This window comes from Psammomys obesus, unplaced genomic scaffold (assembly GCF_907164565.1).
Source record: "Psammomys obesus unplaced genomic scaffold, mPsaObe1.curated_primary_1811, whole genome shotgun sequence".
Taxonomy (NCBI): Eukaryota; Metazoa; Chordata; class Mammalia; order Rodentia; family Muridae; genus Psammomys; species Psammomys obesus.
Genome location: NW_026591598.1, coordinates 5,355,959 through 5,377,931, shown reverse-complemented (window position 1 = coordinate 5,377,931; position 21,973 = coordinate 5,355,959). Strand labels below are relative to the sequence as shown.

The following is a 21,973-nucleotide window of genomic DNA, read 5'->3' as shown; positions in this document are numbered from 1 at the left end:
ATGATGGCATACAAATTAAATTTTGTGAGATTAATAAAATAAGTATCATTTGATTCATGGAAAAACTGAGGAAATCATAACTTGCAAATGATTGAATGTAGTAAAATTATTTGATCAAAATTATTTGATCACATGACAGAAGTGAGGCTAGGGAAATAGCTCAATTAGTGTAAAGTGCTTGCTATACAAGTGTGAGGACCTGATTTTGATCCCCAAGAACTCATATAAAAAAAGCCAGTGCTACAGTATTGGGAGATCTAGACTTGCTGGCCAGCCAGTCTAGCTCATGGTGAGCTCCACGTTTGGTGAGCAACCCTGTCTCATAAAACAAAGTGATGAGTGATTGGAGAAGACAACTTGTATCAACTTCTGACTTCTACATTCAAATGCACATATGCACACACATGCATATATGTATGAACACCTGCACATACCCCAGAGAGAGACCAAGAGGAACCAGTTCCAATTCCTAGCACCCATATGGGAGCTAACAATTGTCCCTATTCCAGCTCCAGGGGATCTAATGCCCTCTTCTGGTCTCCATGAGCTTTAGGCACACATGTGATACAAACATATCCCTGTTGCCAAAACAACTCACAGATATAAAATAAAAATGAATTTTAAAAATAGAAAGAAAAAGAAACAACAGAAAGGTCCTAAAGCTCAGTAGGCAAGTGTTTGGCAAGTGTTCCTTCCATTACAAAAGGAAAAAAAAGAAAGGTAGAATAAATAACAAAGAAAAATTGTTATATTTGACCACATAAAAATAAAGCTTTTGTATATCACTAATATAGTAAAATTAAAATCAACAGAGCACAGCAAACAGGAACAGTTTATCATTAGAAAAAAATTGAGCATATTGGTTCAACAAAGGAAATTTTTTCTAGTCCTTAATTTTGTTTTAATTAATTAACATATGAGCTTTTTAAAAGACAAGGTGTCTAGCCCAGGCTGGCCTTGAACTCCCCGTGTAGATGAAGCTGACCTGCAGCTTCTGATCATACTGCTTTCACCTCCTGAGTGCTGGGATTAGAGGAGGGGCACACCATCATACTCACGGATTTATGTGACGGATTTATGGGGATCAAAGCCACAGCCTCTTGAATGTTTGGCAAGCAGTTTACTAACTGAGCTCCTAAACATGTGGTCTTAGTCGGTTCAGTATTTCAAATTTAAAGTACCTTGTTGGTATAATGTTCTTTTAAAATGTATACAGCTTACCCTTGTTAATTCAAATGCTGATTTCCCCACCCGCAACTCTCTGGTTTCAATCTGGATATTGCATTGTGATACTCATTCTAAGCATCCTGTCTCAACTCTTGTGTGAACAGGACAAAATAAAGCAACTAGATACAATGTTGTGCAATGGGAGGAGCCAGAGGACAGGAAAGAGGGGAGGAGCTAGAGAGCAGGAAAGGAGTGGGAGGAGAAGGGGCGAGAAGAGAGCGAGGAGAGCAGAGCTGGAGGAGAGAGCTTGGAGGACTTGGAGCATGAACCAGACATAAGATTTCACAAAAAGCAAGTTTAATGTGGGAAATCTAAATGTTAGGAAACTGAGGGCTTGGAGGTTTAGGAGGGAGTAAATATTGCCCAGCATTGTTGTCTAGGTTAACTAAAAACCCAGTCTCTGTGTGGTGATTTGGTGATACAGCTGCTGAGGATTAACAGCAGCATTACTAGAAGATAAACCACAACAGTACCTATTCAAAGAAATTAATTTATCTTCTGGATATAGCTCTGTGGTAAAACACTAACTAGTCTAGCATGCATATGACCCTGGGTTCAGTCTTCAGTACTGAAAGAAAACCTACTCAGTATTGCTAATCATTGAAATTTTAACTAGAGTAAGTTAATTTTCATAAGCAATGATAATACCTATTCTTGATAAAAATTTGAATAAATATGCACTTTTACATACTTTAGTTGGAAGCAAAGTATTTTCATAGCCTCAACTGGTTGGTTGTTGTTTTGGGGTTTTTTGGTTGTTTTGTTTTGGTTTGGTTTTTGCCTGCATTACGTTCATCTCTTCACTGCTTCCACTAAAAACAAAGTAGACAGCTCCTTGAGGAATGACACTCAAGGTTGAGCTGTGGCCTTCTCACGCATGTACACATACACCTGCACACACATGAACATGTAAACACATGCACAAATTAAATCAATAAATTCATTTTCTTAGAACAGCTTTAGATTTACAGAATAATTAAGCAGCCAGTCAAGGGAGTCCCCCTATGTCATCTGCCCTTTGCATAGTTTTTCTACTCAAAGACTAACTTTTCTCCTTACTGTGCTCCATTTACTGAACCAACAACATCCATACTGTTAACAAAATTAATTATTCGTATTATTAATACATTTCCCACAGTTTAAAATAAAGCTCAGGTTCATGTGAAACAGCATAGACCTGGCAAATATGTATCTCTTATTACAGCACCATTCAGAATAGTTCCACTGTTCTCAGATTCCTCTGTTCATCCTCCCTCTCCCTTCAATCAATAAGTCACTGATTTATTTACTATCACTGTACTTTTGCTTTTTCTAGATAGTCAAAAGTGAAATTATTTTATATGTAATCTTTCTTTTTTTGTTTTTGTTTTGTTTTGTTTTGTCTTGTCTTTTTGAGACAAGGTTTCCCCTTTGTAGCCCTGGCTGTCCTGGAACTCACTGTGTAGACCATGCTGGCCTCAAATTCAGAGATCTGCCTGCGTCTGCCTCCCGAGTGCTGGGATTAAAAGCCTGAGCCACCACAACAACTGGCATGGCTATGTGGTCTTTCTAACAGGCTTCTTGCACTTAGCAGCATACATTTAAAGTCTCTCCACTTTTTCTCAGGGAACTGAGAGGTTCATTTATTTCTTGAATTAATATTTTCTCATATGAATATACTACTGCTTATTTGCATATTGAAAGGTATCTTGCTTACTTCTAAATCAATAGGAAAGAATGTAAAAACAGAATGGAAATGTCACTAGTACAAGTTTGATGATTTTGTTATATGTATCTAGAGCCTCTGGGCAGAATGTAGCTTTCTGGTTGTTGAATAATTCAGATGTCTGTGACCAAAAGCACATGGCCAAAAGCAGCAGAAGTCCTAAGTTCTGCTTCAATATGACCTCTCTACCCCAGTTTGAAACACTTTTCTAGTGTTGCTTTCATTGTAATTTCCTTTAATTTTTCAGATTCCACAGGGACCCTTCGTTTTCTTTCTTCTACTTGTTCCAATTTATTCATTTATTTATTCTTTAGTATATGTGCTGCCAAAGCGAGTACTTCAGTCTACTTGTGTTGCTTTTCACACTCTACTTTCCATAATGCAAATTATTTACTTGGATTTTAACAAAAGTTTTATCTGACCTACCTGACAAAAATTAAAAATTAAATTCTTTCTTATTGTCTTATGTAGAACCTTATAACTCTCTTTAATATTGCTTTCACATTTGTATTATTCAATAAGTTTTATTAAGTAGACAGTATGCAGACAGGAACAGTGTCTGTTGACTCATATATCGTGCTTGCTTGCTTTTTTTTTTGAGACTGGGTTTCATTCAAGGCTACTGGGTGTAGCCTTGGCTGTCCTGGACTCACTTTGTAGATCAGGCTAGCTTCGAACTCACAGAGATCCGCCTGCCTCTGTCTCCCCGGGTGCTGAGATTACAGGCATGTCCTGCTGCACCCAGCTTACTGTGCTTTTCATAATGCTAGCATTAGGTATTAGCTGTTCATTTAAATTTTTGTTGAGGGATGGCAAGATGGCTCAGTGGGTAAAGGTATTACCACCAAGCCTAATGGCCTGAGTTTGATCTTAGGAACTCACATGGTGGAAGTAAAAACTGGCTCCTGCAAGTTGTCCTCTGACTGCCACATCTGCATGTGGCACTCACGCACACATACACCCCAAATTAATAAATATAGTGCTTTTTGAATTTTTTGTTGTTGAACAAATGAACCTTTGGGGAATACAGTTTGTCAGTATCTGTATACTGACACACACACACCACAATCTCCTTCTGAATCCTGGACTTTACTTATAGAGATGTACTTTGAAGATGAAACAAAAAGATAAAGGTTAATTCATAGCATTGTTTGAAATAACAAAGATCTGCAGCCAGCCATGGTTGTGCATGCCTTTAATGCCAGCACTTGGGAGGCAGAGCCAGGTGGATCTCTGAATTTGAGGCTAGTCTGTTCTATAGAGTGAGTTCCAGGACAGCCAGGATTACACAGAGAAAACCTGTCTCAATCAATCAATAAAGGGAATGGTGACCTTAGGGCAAGACCCCAGCTAGCTAAGCCTTTAACTTGTGAAAAGGAATTAAAGAAAATATTAAACAGCGAAGAAAGCCACCAAAACCAGAAAAGTTGATAAAAATGTATTTGAATGTGGGGGCCAAGTTCAGCCCAAGCAAGCAGCAAAACTTGACAGCTTAAACAACATGGTTCTGGTTCTGACTTTAGAGTCAAGGATATAAGAAAGGGGCTATGAAATTTCCTATGTGCAGCTAAGAAAAGCTGCTGAAGCCAGGCATGTGTCAGAGGTGTCCCTGCATGGAGGCTCAGAGAAGTCATTTCACTAAGCTGTGAAGGTGAAGCCTGGATTGTGTTGGCGACCCCAAGATAATAGAAATGGCAGTCATGGGATACCTGAAAAGGAGAGATACTAACAGAGAGTGGAACCAGCCCAAGAGAGAGAGGAGTATATTGTAGTCAACAAAGTTGAAAGAACTCAGAGATCTGAAGAGCACTTTAACATCAGACATGGAGATACAGAGTTTGGAGTTTGCCCAGCTGTTTTTAGTCTTGCTTTGACTCAGTATTTCCTCACTATGCTTCTTTTCCTCTATTTTGGAATGGTAATGTATGTTCTGTGCCGTTGTATATTGGAAGTATGTGATTTGCTTTTGATTTTGATTTTATATGTGATTACAGTTAAGAGATTGCCATGAGTTTCAAAAGAGACTTTGAACTTTGGACTTTTAAATAGTGTTAAAACTGGTATAGATTATGGGGACTTTTTAAGTTGGAATGAATGCATTTTTAAAAATTATGATATGTCTATAAGCCTACGGGTACCAGGGAGTAGAATTTTGTGGTTTGAATAAGAATACTTCCTCCACCCATAGGCTCATCTATTTGAATGTTTAATCATCAGGGAGTGGTACTACTTGAGAAGAATTAGGAGGGGTGGCCTCATTGGAGGAAGTATGTCACTGGGAGTGAGCTTTGAGGTTTCAAAAGCTCAAGCCAGGCCCAGTGTCTCTCTCTTTCTACTGCCTACTTGGATCTGGATGTAGAAACTATAAGCAAGCCCCAATTAAATGCTTTTCTCTTTATAGAGTTGCTGTGGTCATGGTATCTCTTTATGAACACTGACCAAGACACCACCTACAAATATATCAGCATATACATTATGGCATTTGAGAATAGCAACTACTGTTATTATGAATAATAAAAATAACCTGTAAGTTGAGGCTGATGACCATACTGTATTAAATGAAAATGACAAGTTGCAGAATAGATGTATAATATGTTCTTGGTTTTAATTTTAGAATATTTTCCATGTACTTTTAAATATAAAAAGTTACATAGAAACTGGGGAGATGGGTCAGTCAATAAAGCATGAGTTTGGATTCCCAGAATCCATGTAAAAAGCCAGGCATGATGGTCCATGCTTATAATCCAACAATGGTGAAATGGAAGGAAGAAACAGGCTGAGCCCTAAAGCTCACTAGCCAGATAGCTAGCTCGCTCTCTCTCTCTCTCTCTCTCTCTCTCTCTCTCTCTCATACACACACACACACACACACACACACACACACACACACACACAAAATCTATGGTACAATTTAGACTTAGATTCCCATTATGGAGGAGAAAAGGAAAGGGAGCCCTTTTTCTTATGCTGTAATGCTTCAGCTTCAAAATAATGTTGGAAAATAGGATTGAAAGCCACAAGAACACTGTGATTATAAGAAAGGAAATTATAGGGAAAGAACACAAAATGATAGTAAGGAATGATGTATGTTATTTTCTATAGCTTTTTCTGTTTGTTGTTAAACAGCTTTTATGATAAAAGAAGGAAAATAGTTTTTCTCAGCCTCTTTAAGTTCATAGTTGTGATAGACTGTGAAACAAAAGGCAGGTTAACAGAACAACAATCAATTTATCAGTGTGTGCAGTACCTGTCACACAGGAGAAAGGTGGTTCAAAGCAATGATTTCAGAGTCTAGATTATAGTAAATCAAAGGTGTTGTGGGTTATTAATGCTTATTATTGATTTATCTTTTAGTTAAGCAGCAGTTATTCCTAAACCAGCTATATACCCAAATCACCACACAGAGAATAGGATTTATTTAATAAACCTAGAGCACAATGCTGGACAATAGTTACTCCATCCTAAACCTCCAAGCCCGCATAGTTTCCTCCCATTCAGATTTCACCCATTATACTTGCTTTTAGTGATATCTTAGGTCCGGTTCAAAGTCCACGTGGTTCAAAGTCCTCTGCCGAACTCTGCTCTCCTCTCTTTCTTCAACTCACTTTCTTCTTCTCCCCTCCAGACCAGGAGGTCCCACCCTATTCTCTCCATTGCACAGCATTGCCTGATTGTTTAATTGACAATTACAGAGAACAAAAGATGGCATGTTTAACTTGAGACAAGCTTAAAATAAGCATCACAATGCAATGTCTAGATTAAAACCAGATAGTGGGGTAGAGAAATCAGCATTTGAATGAACAAGGGTAAATTGTATACATTCCATAAGAACATTATACCAACACAAAGGACAGTAGATTTTGACAAATAACAGCCACAAAAACTAGGACACTGGAAGTTACTGTATGGAAAACAGTACTAGAGGAAGCCTTCTCTAGCCCCCACTGGTGCCACCTCTAAGCTGATACAGATTGTAAAGGAAACTGTACATCCTATCCAGGTTGGAGAAATAGAGAAGGATAAAAAGATCATCTATCTTTGTAAATCTGCCTTCCTTTAAAAAGAAGAAAGTGGGTTAGAGAAAAGGCTCAAAAGTTAAGAGCACTGGCTTCTCTTCCAGAGGACCTGGGTTCAACTCCCAGCATCCACTTGTGACCCACAGCCATCCGTAACTCCATCTCTACTGAGTACGATGACCTCTTCTGATCTCCTCAAGCACCAGATACACGTGTGGGGCACAGACATGCAAACCTATACACACAATTTTTCTTAATTTAAAAAGGTCTTTATTTTAAGTCATGTGTATGTATGTGTGTCTGTGTGAGTAGCGGCACGTAAGCGTGGGTGTTCATGGGGTTCATGGAGTCGAGAGGTGTACAGCTTCTTGGAGCTGGAGTTACAGGCGTTGTGAGCCACTGAGGTGAGTGAACCCAAACTCAGATTATCTGCAAGAGCAGAACTAGTTCTTAGCTACAGAGTTTCTCTGTCTTTTTTAATAATTCAGTTTATTCTTTCATAACTTAATACAATGAATTTCAGCTTTTCCTGGACCCACTGCTTCTTTTTCAATTGTCTTCAACCTAATAATCCTTTAAATTTGATAGAGGCTTTTTCTTCAGCTCTAAAAATATACTTTTGGGGTGTTGGGGTGCTCAGCAAGTAAAGGCATTTGCCATGCAGGTCTGACAGCCTGAGTTTGTTCCCTGGAACTCATGTAAACTTGGAAGAGAACCAACCAACAGAGTTGTCTTCTGACCTCTACACATGCATACAACACACACATTATATACGCATGTCCATAGATGCACACACAGATAATGAAATAAAAAGAAAGTAAAATTTTTAAATTTCTTTCTTTCTTTTTCTTTTCTTTTCTTTTCTGTCTTTTTTTTTTTTTTTTTTTTAAACAGGGTTTCTCTGGTTATCCCTGGATATCCTGGAACTCATTTTTTAGACCAGGCTGGCCTCAAACTCAGAGTTCCACCTGCCTCTGCCTCTGAATGCTGGGATTAAAGGTGTGCACCACTATGCTTGGCCAAAAGCTTACATTTTAAGTATATTTCTCATATGCAAAATAAACCAATAGAAAAATTCTAAGTTAATGCTTAAAATTTCCATGCATTCTTAATAGCATTGTTTTAGTATTAGTATAATTTCAAGTGCCCTATAATAATATATAATACGATGATATACTTCAGGGGATCCTTCATAGCTTTACTGTCAGTGAATTTTCATGTCTTTTCTGACTGGGTCATTTGCATTTATTCCATAGCGGAGGTGAAACGTGTAGGAGATACACTTTTGGGTATGGCCACACAGTGTGTGCAAGTCAAGAATGTAATAAAAACATCTCCTCAAACTCTTTCAAACTTGTGCCTAAAGATCAATGTTAAACTCGGAGGAATCAATAATATTCTTGTGCCTCATCAAAGGTAAGTTATTTTTTTTCCATTCTTTGTTTTTCTACATAGGCTTAAATAACTACTAAAAGATATTAGAGACAACCCTAGTGATTCTTGTCATGAACTAATTATAACAAAATTAAGAGATTATTGGAGCTGGAGACATAACTCAAAGGTTAAACATACTCCTTTTGTGCCAGCATTTGGGAGGCAGAGGCAGGTAGATCTATGTGACTAGCCTGGTCTACATAGTGAGTTCCAGGCCAGCCAGGGCTATATAGTGAGACCCTGTCTTGCTAAACAGAAGATGAGATTTATAAATGAGGTAGAGAATCTAACCAACACATTGAGAACTAAGAAACAGTTAATATTTTTTTAAATATTTTCACCTTTATTTTATACGTGTCTCTGCACATGAGCGTACAGTGCCTGTGGAGGCCAGAAGAGCATATTGGATCCCCCAGGATTGGAGTTTCAGAGAGTTGTGAGCCACCATGTGTGTGCTAAGCATAAAACTCCAGGCCTCTGGGTGAACAGCTGCTGAGCCATCTGTAAGCCCCAGTCCTTTCAACTTTAAAGTATGGAGTTTTAAAATAAAAGGAAATGCTAGGACTTTATGATTATTAAATATATACTCAAATTTTATTCTTTGGGCCAGGGAACAGTAGACTTCTATAATTCTTGCCTAAAACTAAAAGTCAAAGGCTTGCTGATTCTTTTTGTCTGTATGACTCATAGACTTAAAATGTAAGTAGGTTGTTTAAATGCATAATAATCAATGGGATACTGTAAAGAAACTTACCATTTTTCTTTTATTACAGAGAATATTAGCATCAGTTGCTTTTGCAACCACAGTACCACTGTTTAAAACATGAAAGTTCTCACAAGATGTCAGAGAGATATAACAGCTTTTACTGCGTTTCCCAGAAATTCATGAATAAGTTAGTCATGACTGGGCATGATGGCACATGCCTTTAAATCCAAGAACTTGGAAGGAAGAGGCAGGGGGATCTCTGTGAGTCCAAGGCCAAACTGGTCTATGTAGTGAGTCTAGGATAGCCAAGGCTATGTAATATTGTGGTAATTTTAAAAGTACATGCTAATAATGTTTATTATTAGCCTATAATTATTACAGTTGTATTATCTAACCTGATATCACAATCAATAAAGACATAGACACATGTTAGATTTTAGACTTGCCTTATTTCACTTTGGGCTAGGCAGATAATTTCACCTACACTATCTCATTATTTCCCAGCCCTCATCCCATTGTCATCTGCTTTAATCATTACTATCTTGACTACTTTAATTCCATAATCCCAAAATACTTGCTTATATTTTCATCTGGGCAATTCCTTTCCACGCCATTCTTGGAGTTCTTCCTCCCAGCCTATATGGTTCTCTTTCTATTTCAAAGCAACTCTGCTTTTTCCTTTTTCCTCCACCTTCTCCTTCTTCCCATGATCCTCTTCTGTCCCCGAAAGCCCTGGAACCTTGGCCATACCTATCCCATCCACCTTGCCCTGGTATTTTATTGGCCAAACAGACAGGCAAGGTTTACAGTGTCTTTGGGGTATGTGAGTCTTTCTGCTTGTAAAAAAGAGCTAGCAGACCTCAAGGAGGAAAGCAATTAACTTTAGGATAGATAGCACCAGATCAACAGTGTAGAGGACCCTGTCTTCAAAAAAAGTTAGTTAGCAGTTCAGGTCTGTGAAGCTGCCTGTTGGCTGTATAGGGCTTCTGCTGTACTGTCAGTGGCTTGCAATTATATTGCAATCATGTAAAACAAATGAAACAAATGAACTGTCTAACTCTTTAAAAAAATGTGTTTAAGACCTTCTGTGTTCCAGCAACCAGTGATCTTCCTGGGCGCAGACGTCACTCACCCACCTGCTGGTGATGGAAAGAAACCTTCCATTGCTGCTGTGAGTTCCTCCATGCTAACATCAACATTTGATTTGCAAATTTCAAGATTTGATAATTTATTTTTTATTAATTTCTTGGGTTTCATTGCGGCATCATTAGACATGTGTACCAGTATTATTTGTGGCAAGAGGTGTAGACTAGTGCTGTGGCACACATGTGGAGATAGAGGACAACTTGCAGGAGTTGATTCTCCTTCTACCATGTGGGTGGCAAGTTTAGGCTGACAGGTGCCTTTACCTTCTGAGCTCTCTCTCTCTGGCCCTGTGTTTCTTTAGAACTGTCTATTCACTTTATTAACCCATTTATTGATTGAATGATTTAGTTTTTCTCTTTGAAGATTTTATTTTTATTTTATGTATATGAGTTTTTGTCTGCAGTACAACACATGTGTAAAGTTCCCATGGAGGCCAGAGGTCACTGGATCCCTTGAAATTGGAGTTACAGACAGTTGTGAACCACCATGTCGATGCTTGGAATTAAACCAGGGTCCTCTGCAAAAGCAACCAGTCCTCTTAATTGCTCAGCCATCTCTCCAGCTTCTGATTTGTTTTTTGTTTGCTTATTTGTTTTGGGTTTTTTTGGGGGAATAGTGTTTAATCTTTGCAATTCTTTAATAATTTTCTTGTAGCCAACTTTCATTATTGTTCTTTGGGTTTGAGAGTTATTGCCAAGGTCGATCATTTTGGTTTTGGGATACAAGTTCTAAATAATATACCTACTAAATCTGTTAACTTTAGTCCTTAAATATCCTATAACTGTTGTAATTTGCATGGCTATGCACACATTCACACCACACACATAAATGGAAAAAGAAAAAATACTAATTGTTTTTGACACTATTCTGCTCTTTTATTCTGTTCTTTCCTCAGAATTGTCTGATCTTTGTTTTTCTCAAAGTAAATAATGTTAAACAGTAAGGCTATAATAAAATAAAAATGTAAATGAAGACAGTTTGGTTTTAATTAATTTTTTTCTCACTTTTTCCCACCTAGGTTGTAGGTAGTATGGATGCCCATCCAAGCAGATACTGTGCCACAGTAAGAGTTCAGAGACCCCGACAGGAAATCATCCAAGACTTGGCGTCCATGGTCCGGGAACTGCTCATCCAATTTTATAAGTCAACCCGATTCAAACCAACCCGTATCATCTTTTATCGGGATGGTGTTTCAGAAGGACAATTTAGACAGGTTGGTTGCTTGGAATATATCTAGACCATAATACTGTATTTATGATGTGGTATCTAATTCTGAAGTTAAAAGTTCATAAGAATCAAAACTGATGCTTCATGTAGATTTTCCTTTTTAAAATGTTCCTGTGGATGTGAGCCTTCATTGCTCTACTCACAGCTAAAATGAAGTGCAGAAGCATACTGAGCTCTGAAGTAAGTGATGGCCAGAAGTCATGCAGCAGGACTAGAGAGGTGGCTGCACGGTTAAGAGTGCTTGCAGCTCTTGCAGAGGAGTTCCGTTCTCAGCGCACACTTCAGGTGGCTCACTACCACCTCTAACTCCAGGGGATCTGATTGCCCTCTTCTGGCATCCAGGGTACTTGTACTCATGTGCATAAACTCACACCTGCACATGTACATACAACTAAAAATAAAATCATGAAGTTAAATAATTACTTTAGAATATGTAAAAGAAACAACTGGCTATATTCAATCTTTCTGTTGTATTTTTTTCTAGGTATTATATTATGAGCTACTGGCAATTCGCGAAGCCTGTATCAGTTTGGAGAAAGACTATCAACCTGGAATAACCTACATTGTAGTTCAGAAGAGACATCATACACGATTATTTTGTGCTGATAGGACAGAAAGGGTAATTTTATATCTGTTGTAATATTGTTCTAAGTCGAGTTCCCTCCCCACCATCAGGCTTTCAATATCTATCTCTTCTTTTCTCTCTTTTCTCCCTGTCCTTCCTTCCCTCTTTCCTTTCCTATCTCTATCCCTTCTTCCTTTCTTCCCCTCCTTTTTGTGTTGCTGGAAATCACACATAGGACCTCATGAATGCTAGGCTGTACATGCTGAGAGGCATAGCTAACCTAAATACTTTTTGGTTTAGCTGCTTAATCCTCCCAAGTACTATTATATATAACAGTACTATTGGATATAATGTATAATCATCCCTATCTTGAAAATGAAGAAATTGTGACCTTAAACAATCCCTCAAGATGGTTATGGAGCTAGCACCGATAGAGGTGGCTCTCAAATCCAAGCTATGTAACTAGACAGTTCTCTTTTTTATGGTTTATTTATTTTATTTTATGCACATTGGTGTTTTGCCTGCATGCATATCTAGTTACAAACAGTTATGAGCTGCCATGTAGATGCTGGGAGTTGAACCCAGGTCCTCTGGTAGAGCAGCCAGTGCTCTTAACCTCTGAGCCATCTCTCCAGCCCTACTGCGGTATTCTTAATCACTGTAATATAGCACCTAATAAGAGCAGTCATTAAGTTTTATTATAACTTCCTGGTTGTTAAAGGCCTTTGACTCCAAATTATCAGTAAATTTTTATACCTAGAAAACCTGGCTTAAGTGGAATGATGATGAACACCCAGTGTGGAGTAATGCTGCTCATCCATTTGCTTACTTTTACTCATACTCTAAATAATTCTGATAATGGCTGGAGGTGTAGCTTAATGGAGTGCTTAGATGTGATGCACATTTCAGGCCATGGGTTCAATTCCCAAAAATGAAAAAAAAAAGATGGAATATTATTATAGTTGAGGAAATAGAGAGGTAAAATACTTTTGTCCTAGAGCAGCAGTTCTCAACCTGTGGGTTGCAACCACTTTGGCAAGCCTCTGTCTCCAAAAATATTTACAGTATGATTTATAACAGTAGCAACAAAAATAATGTTATGGTTGGGGAGTCACCACAGCATGAGGAACTGTATTAAAGGGTCACAGCATTAGGAAGGTTGAGAATAACTGCCCTAGAGTATACACCTAGAAACTGGAACTGTTGGAAAGACCCACACATTCTGCTTTTCTTTAAGTAGGTTACAGATTCCGTATGGTATGTGTTGCTAATTTATTAGGCTCAAGTTTTTTTTTTTTAAAGAATAGGCATAATTAAGCTGGATGTGGTGGCACACCCCTGTAATCACAGCACTCAAGAGGCAGAGGCAAGTGGGTCTCTGTGAGTTTGAGGACAGCCTGGTCTACAAAGCAAGTTCCAGGACAACCAGGGCTACACAGAAAGAAACCTATCTTGGGGTGGAGGTTGGCAGAAGAGTAGGCATAATTGAGTAGATTACTATTTTCTTGGTTATGTGCTTAGTAAAGGGTATATGTTTGGTCTATCCAACTGTACTTAAACCTACTTAACTAATAGCAGTACCTCATGGTAGAAATATGTGGGTCAGTAAAAAAGTTTCTGTTCATAGCTGTATTATAAGCCTAGATTTATAGGTATTCATTTTTAAGTGTTTTTGAGGAAAGGAGGTTTGTGCACAATATATATGTTAGAGTGTTTATTAAGAGGCTTTGATAATCTCCAAGGCTGGAGATTATAGTTCAGTTGTTAGAGTCTAGCCCTGGGTTCAGTACTTAGCACTGCATAGAGCTATGCATGAGCACAAGTTAGTGCACACCTTTAATCCCAGCACTCAGAGGCAGAGGTAGGTCCATCTCTCTGAGTTTGAGGCTATCCTGGTCTGCATAGCAAGTTCCAGCCAACATGAACTATATAATATAACCCTGTGCCCCCCAATAAAATTCATTATTAAACATCTTTCTCCAGAGAAAATATCCTATGAAATATTGAAACTAGTAGTATGAAATAAGAGAATTGTGCTCGCTTCGGCAGCACATATACTAAAATTGGAAATAAGAGAATTGAGCCTTTATAATGATTTCATGTTTTAATCCCAGTTCTGCCCTCATTGCCTACTAATGGGCAATTGTTTTATATTCCTGAGCCTTGGCTTCCCCAAGTAAGTGCTAATAACACCTTACTTACAAGATGGTCATCAAAATACACACACACACACATTTAAATAACCTGACATAAGGCTGGAGAGGTGACTCAGTGGTTAAGAGCACAGGCTGCTCTTTCACAGTATCCAGATTCAATTCCCAGCACCCACATAGACTGTTCATAAATGGCTGAAACTCCAGCTCTAGGGGATCCAATACCCTCTTCTAGCTCCTGTGAGCAGCTGCACACATATGGAATACTTTCATACAGATACAGACAAATAAAATAAATTTTAAAAAGAACCTGACATGGCTAATAAAACTAATTCCTATTGACGTCATCAAGATGTATAGTATTCTCCATGAAGAATGGTGATTTTCACACACTATAGTTCAAGAACACAGCACACATGTAGTCTTTTACCCTGTCACCCACCAAGCAGTAGAGACTATATAGCTCTTTCGTGCTTTCCAACATTCATGTTAATAAATATTTGGGGCTGGGGAGATTGCTCAGGGCTTACTTAGGAGCACAGGCTGCTCTTGCAGAGGTCCTGGGTTTGGTTCCCAAACACCCTCATGATAGCTCAAAACCATCCACAATTCCAGCCGGATCCGGAGGAATCCAAAGCCCTCTTCTGGCCTCTGTGGTCACCAGACACACACATGATACTCAGACATACCTATAGGCAAAAACACTTATAAAGTAAAATAAATAAACTAAAAAAAGAAAGAAAGAAAGAAAGAAAGAAAGAAAGAAAGAAAGAAAGAAAGAAAGAAAGAAAGAAAGAAAGAAAAGAAAGAAAGAAAGAAAGAAAGAAAAAAGGGGAACTGAGGCTGCAGCTCAGTTGGTAGAGGGCTTGCCCAGCATGCATAAAGTCCAGGGTTCAATTCCCCAGCACCATATAAACCTATTCATCCTGAGCTACATAGTGAGTTCAAGGCCAGCTCGAGATATAAGAAATTGTCTCTAAAAATAATAATTTAAAAAAAGAGAGAGAATAGAGGTCTGGAGTAATGGGTTAGGGGTTAAAAGCATTGGCTGCTCTTACAGTCAACCTGAGTTCAGTTCCCCAGCACCCACATGGTAGCTCAGAACCATTTGTAACTCCAATTACAGGAAATCTAATACTCTTTTACCTTCATGGGCACCGCATGCACATGATACACCAGTATACATGTAGGCAAAACACCCATGCACACAAAATGATAAAGACTTTTTCAAACTAGTCATGGTGGTGCATGCCTTTAATGTCAGCACTTGGGAGGCAGAGGCAGACGTACCTCTGTGAGTTCAAGGCCTGGTCTACAGAGCTATTTCTAGGACTGCCAAGGCTACACAAAGAAACCCTGTCTTAAAAAATCAAATAGTAGTAATAGCAGTAGCAGTAGGAAGAAGAAGGAGAAGAAAGAATTTTTATTTTAATTTTTATTAATTACACTTTATTTACTTTGTATCCCCCCTGTAGCTCCCTCCCTCCTCCCCTCCCAATCTCACCCTCCCCGTCCCCCTTCTCCCCCCATGGCCCTCCCCCAGTCCACTGATAGGGGAGGTCTTCCAACCCTTCCTTCTGATCCTAGTCCATCAGGTCTCATCAGGAGTGGCTGCATTGTCTTCCTCAGTGGCCTGGTAAGGCTGCTCCCCCCTCAGGGGGAGGTGATCAAAGAGCAGGCCAATCAGTTCCTGTCAGAGATAGTCCCTATTCCCATTACTATGGAACCCACTTGGACACTGAACTGCCATGGGCTACATCTGTGCAGGGGTTCTAGGTTATCTCCATGCATGGTCCTTGGTTGGAGTATCAGTCTCAGTGCCCAGATTTTTTGGTTCTTTTGTTCTCCTTGTGGAGCTCTTGTCCTCTCCAGATCTTATTATTTCCTCCTTCTTTCATAAGATTCCCTGCACTCTGTCCAAAGGTTGGCCATAAGTCTCAGCCTCTGCTTTGATACCCTGCAGGGTAGAGCCTTTCAGAGGCCCTCTGTGGCATGCTCCTGTCCTGTTCCCTGTTTTCTCCTTCTTCTGATGTCCATCCTCTTTGCCTTTCTGAATGGGGATTGAGCATCTTAGCCAGAGTCCTCCTTCTTGATTAGTTTCCTTAGGTGTACAGATTTTAGTTTTATCCTATATTATATGTCTATGATATCCACTTATGAGTGAGTATATACCCTGTGTGTCTTTCTGCTTCTGGGATACCTCACTCAGGATGATCTTTTCCAGTTCCCACCATTTATCTGCAAATTTCATTATTTCCTTGTTTTTTATTGCAGAGTAATATTCCATTGTGTAGATGTACCACAATTTCTGTATCCATTACTCAGTTGAGGGGCATCTGGGTGAAAAGGATTTTTAAAAGACTACTTGGGGGGTATACTTAATAGTTGCTTAAGTAATATTTCAAGCTGAAAGTGTGAAATGTGAGGTCAGTTTATATATTTGAATATTGTTGATATACTTTCTGATACATTTATTTTACCTTTGTCTTGTTGATTTAAAATTTGATACAAAAAAAAATCTAGGTTGGAAGAAGTGGCAACATTCCAGCAGGAACTACGGTGGATACCGACATCACTCACCCGTATGAATTTGACTTTTATCTCTGTAGCCATGCTGGAATACAGGTGAGCCTACTCTTGGGTGAAATGTTTTCATCTAGAACTTCAATTCTTAGGTATTTTTCAGAGCCTCGGCAAAAAAGAAAAATAATACTTTTCTCTGTGTTTCTAGTTATTTTCACATAAAATTTTTAATAAGTGAATTTCTTCCTTTTCCCTATTTTAAGAGGGAAATACTTTTATGAAAATAGCAGAATTAATGAACTGGGCATTGTGGTGCATGCCTTGAATCCTAGCACTGGGGAGGCAGAGGCAGACTGATCTCTGTGAGTTCAAGATCAGCCTCGTCTACAAAATGAATTCCAGAACACCCAGGGTTAGACAGAGAAACTGTCTCAAAAGTCAAAAATTAAAAAAAAAAAAGGAAAAAGAAAGAAAGTAGCAGAATTAAGCTAGGCGCAATGCCACATGCCTGTAATCCCAGCACTCAGGGAGGCAGAGGCACATGGATCTCTGTGAGTTTGAGGCCAGCCTGGTCTACAAAGCAAGTTCTAGGACAGCCAAGGTTACACAGAGAAACCCTGTCTCAAAAACAACAACAAAAAAGACAAACAAACAAAAAAAGCAAATAGCACAATTAGCTTGATAGAATGAATCTTCCTAAATTAGACCTTTAATTTAATGCAAAACTTAATAAATATTTATTGATTTATAGCAATTTTAGTGTTACTAAACATACTATACTATAATAGGGGGTTTATGTGGATTTTTTGGGTTTGTCTTTTTTGTTTGGTTGGTTTGGTTTTTCAAGACAGGGTTTCTCTGTGTAGCCTTGGCTACATTCCATAGACCTGCTGGCCTCAAACTCAGAGATCCCCCTGCCTCTGCCTCTCAAGTGCTGGGATTTAAGGTGTGTGCCACCACTGCTCAGCAAAAATAAGTTTTATTGTGGCATTTTCATACATATGTGTCATTGTGCTTTGTTAACATTCATCCCTCTCCCTACCAGCCTCCTGCTCCTCTCCTTTGTTGTACCTCACTGTATCCCACTTTCACATCACATGTTTTCTGTTACCCTTTTTCCTTTTCTCCCTCCCTTGAGATCTTTTCCTTCTCCTATCTGCTTTCTGGTTTCTTGACCTATACATATATATGTGTAAATGTACAAATATACACATTTATAAATATACATATACATCATGTTAAATAGAAATTTTGCATATAAAAGAAAATATCTGGTTTTATCTTTTTGATGCTGGCTTACTTTGCTTAATATAATGACTTCCAGCATCATGTTCTCACTTTGCTTTATGAATGCATATAATTCCACTGCATGCTGGGTATGGTAGCACAAACTTGTAATCTCAGCACTAAGGAGGTGAAGACAGGAGGATCAGGATTCCTCTTAAATTTTATATAGAGGGGCTGGAGAGACGGCTCAGAGGTTAAGAATACTTCCAGAGGACCTGGGTTCGATTCCCAGTATCTACATGGTGACTAACCCCTGAGGGTAACTCCAGTTCTGGGGATCCAGTGCTTTTTTCAGGCCTCCACAGGCACCAGACATTCATGCAGTGCACAGCCATACAAGCAGGCAAGATACCCATACACAGAAAATGAAATGATAGTAACAGGTAAAAAGCATTTATGCTTTATATACGTGTGTAAAATCATGCATGTATATATAACGTGAAAGTAGAAGTTAAACTATTTAGGGGAATAGTGAAGAGAAATGGAAGGTAAAGCAAGGAAAGGGAAGGGAGCAAAGAGGGTAGTGTGCTCAAAGTCAAGTACATAATCATATGGAAATGTTCCCCTGTAACTAAGTACTATGTACAATGAATATACACCAGTGAAAATTTGTGTTATTACTGTGCATGTTTGCAAGTATTAATTTGGCGGCAGGATATGCATGCCATTGAACAAATGTGGAGGTCAGAAGACAGCTTTCTGTCCTTTCCATATAGCTTTACGTGGCATCCAGAAATCAAACCCAGGTCACCAGGCTTGTGCAACAAACACCTTTAGCCAGTGAGCCATCTTGCCAGCTCACCAATGAAAAATGTTTAAAAAGAAAAACAAACAAACAAAAAAAGTTTAGAAATCAACAGAAAAAAAAACCATTTCTCCTCCGTAGGGAACCAGCCGTCCTTCACACTACCATGTTTTGTGGGATGACAACTGCTTCACTGCAGATGAACTTCAGCTGCTCACTTACCAGCTCTGTCACACCTACGTACGCTGTACAAGGTCTGTTTCTATCCCTGCACCAGCGTATTATGCTCACCTGGTAGCATTCAGAGCCAGATACCATCTTGTGGACAAGGAACATGACAGGTAATATAAAAGCATAAAGACTAGGAATCTTAAAGCAAATCCAAATACAGTCCATAGGCCATTTCTATAAGCACTTCCATGTCATAGGTACTTCTGCATAAAGTCTTGCCACTCAGAATTAAAGTTCCATAGTTTGTCACACAGCCAGTGCACTCTGTAAAAAGGGATAACAATTGATGGCCCAAAATAAGCTTTTCTGCCAAAAATACTGCGTGGGCTTACTAATAATAGAATGATCTGGGGCTGGAGAAATGAATAGGCTCAGCAATTGGGAGTTCTGGCTGCTCCCCTAGAAGACCTGGTTTCAATTCCCAGCACCCACATGGCAGCTCACAACTGTCTGTCACTCCAGTCCCAGGGGATCCATGCACCTGGCATGCTCATGGTGCGTGTGTGTGTGTGTGTGTGTGTGTGTGTGTGTGTGTGTGTGTGTGTAAGATACCTTACTCATGCAGGCAAAATGCTCATATACATAAAGATAAAATAAATCTTTTAAAATATAGATGGGAGCTGGAGAGATGGCTCAGAGGTTAAGAGCACTGGCTGCTCTTCCAGAGGTCAGGAGTTCAATTCCAAGCAACTACATGGTGATTCAGAACCATCTACAATGAGATTTGGTGCCCTCTTCTGACATGCAGACAGAACATTGCATACATGATAAATAAATAAATAAAAATAAAAACATAATCTAGCTTCCCCAAATTACCCAATGAAGATATTATTGGTTATGTATATGTAATTATTATATATAATATAATTATATTAAACAAAATGATAGGATGTTTGTGATTTGTTTCTAATTGATCCTGAGAAAATGAAAGAGCCAAAGTAAAATTGGCCATATTGAAGCTAAATGACAAACATAAAGTTTACTACGCCAGTCTCTATTTTGGGAATGTTTTATGTAATATTCTTCAGAATTATTACATTAGAACAGAATGTTTGTATTCCCTAACCCTTCTCTTACAGTGCTGAAGGAAGCCACGTTTCAGGACAGAGTAATGGACGAGATCCACAAGCTCTTGCCAAGGCTGTACAGATTCACCAAGATACCTTACGCACAATGTACTTTGCTTAACAAGTCCAGGTGTATTCTCCGAGAAGAGCTGAAAGATGAATCAACATACAATGTATGTTTCCAGTGGGGATGCCTCCAGCCATACAGAAGTCAACATTATGTAGGGGTCTGGTCCTTATGTTGATTCAAGGAAAATTGTTTACTTTGTCAAGGAACACAGCACCGTTATATGCTAGGAAACCAGCCAGCTGCTTTTTTTTTTTTTTTTTTTTTTTTTTTTTTTGAAGTCTCCTGTAGGAAGCATCACAGTTGTTTATTTTACTTCTTACAGTCTAACCCTTTTAATGCCTTTACCTCAAGTTGCTTGGCAGCACAACTATCTTTGCAAAAAAGTAAAGAAAAAGTGAATGATGGTTTAAAAACACACACCTACACAAATAATGATTGTTTAGTTACATGTGCAAAAAAAGTAATGTGCATTCATCTATTCTTGTAAAGGAGTCTGTATTTTCAATACACACTGTATACTTAATGTGCATATATATCTAGATCTAGACTAATGATATATATGTGTCTATGTATATATATTCTGTAGGTCATTCCACTGGGGAACTTTCTTTTCCTTATTCCCCCCTTAGGCTGCCTTCATTTGTCTCACCACCTCCTTTGCCTTCAGCATCTCTACTTTTGTCCCTATAGTACAGATGCCATTCGAAGTAAGGCATGGCAAACTAGATTTCTGTTTTAATTTTATGTACCATACTCCTAGCTCCTATCTCATACACAGTTCTGAATTCTTGGCTCCTGAAGCCATGTTTCTGAGTGTCTGCTCTTTTTTTTGCTTGGACTCACCTCTGCTGTGTGTGTACTGTATTCGGAAACAGTAGCCACCTGAGGATTCGTTTCTGCAGTGAGTTTGTTAAAGCTGCTATAAGGACAAAGCCTTGTCAAACATCTTTCTGATCGGTGATGAATATTCTAAAGCCTCCTGTTTGTATGAGTTATACCTGGAAATCCTTTAAGGCTTTTATAAAGGGTAAATATTTTAAAAACTGAAACTCTATAGGATGGAAAAAGAAAAGGAATCGGGGTTGTTTTCATTTTGTTTTTTGCTAATTTACTTACTGCCTTCATACCTTAATGTGATTTTCACATATATATTTTATATATGTGTATATATATAAACATATATGTATGCTGAAGTATAGCTCCTTTTGTTTTTATATTCATTAGAATAGTGCTTTAATAATTATAAACTGTATTAGCTACATCTTTTATAGAACTGTAATCATGTTTAAGAACTGAGACTAGTTTTTTGCTCTCTTTTAGTGCAATAAGCAGTTTTAAAGGAAAGTTGTCTGTCTTCATCACAGACAACAGGAAGGACAGACACCTATGTCATTTAAACAGGGCAAAGTAATACAGCCTTAATTTCAGAAAGAGAGTTTCGCAATTTTCAGTTTTAAAGCAAGTTCTTAAAATAATCATAGTCAAGGGAGAAAAACCTCACCTAAGAGGTCAGGAACATAGTTGTATTTCAGTTTTTAAAAAACAACAGTGAACAGCTTAAGATTTAAAGATTTTTTTAAATTGTGTTAAAACATGTCTTACTTACAGAATTGTGCTTCTTTGACTAAAAGGAATCAAGAAAATACTAGATGATTTTTTTTCTATCTTTTTACCAATGTAACTTTCTTTTTAAAATTAAGATGGCAATGACAAAGCAATTTAGAACTTTGATCATTTAAAATTACATTTCTGAAATGTGGAGAAAACTCTTTAAAAACTTATTTTTCTCCACTTCTTTAATCAATAACTTTAGTTGATTACTTTAAAGCTGTCAAAGCTGAGTTTCTCAGTGATGTCAGGTCCAGGGAATT

General features: G+C 38.4%; 1 protein-coding gene across 1 annotated transcript in view; it reads left to right on the top strand.

Moving 5' to 3' along the window:
* Ago3 (argonaute RISC catalytic component 3) overlaps window positions 1-20,333 on the top strand; it is an 87,661-nt gene extending 67,328 nt beyond the window's left edge. The window contains exons 13-19 of the mRNA XM_055611338.1: window positions 8,205-8,364; window positions 10,169-10,259; window positions 11,253-11,447; window positions 11,946-12,080; window positions 16,703-16,804; window positions 18,876-19,075; window positions 20,045-20,333. Of these exons, the coding sequence (XP_055467313.1) occupies window positions 8,205-8,364; window positions 10,169-10,259; window positions 11,253-11,447; window positions 11,946-12,080; window positions 16,703-16,804; window positions 18,876-19,075; window positions 20,045-20,153 (992 nt within the window). The 3' untranslated portion in view covers window positions 20,154-20,333. The remainder of the gene's footprint in view (window positions 1-8,204; window positions 8,365-10,168; window positions 10,260-11,252; window positions 11,448-11,945; window positions 12,081-16,702; window positions 16,805-18,875; window positions 19,076-20,044) is intronic.
* Window positions 20,334-21,973: the final 1,640 nt, after the last annotated feature.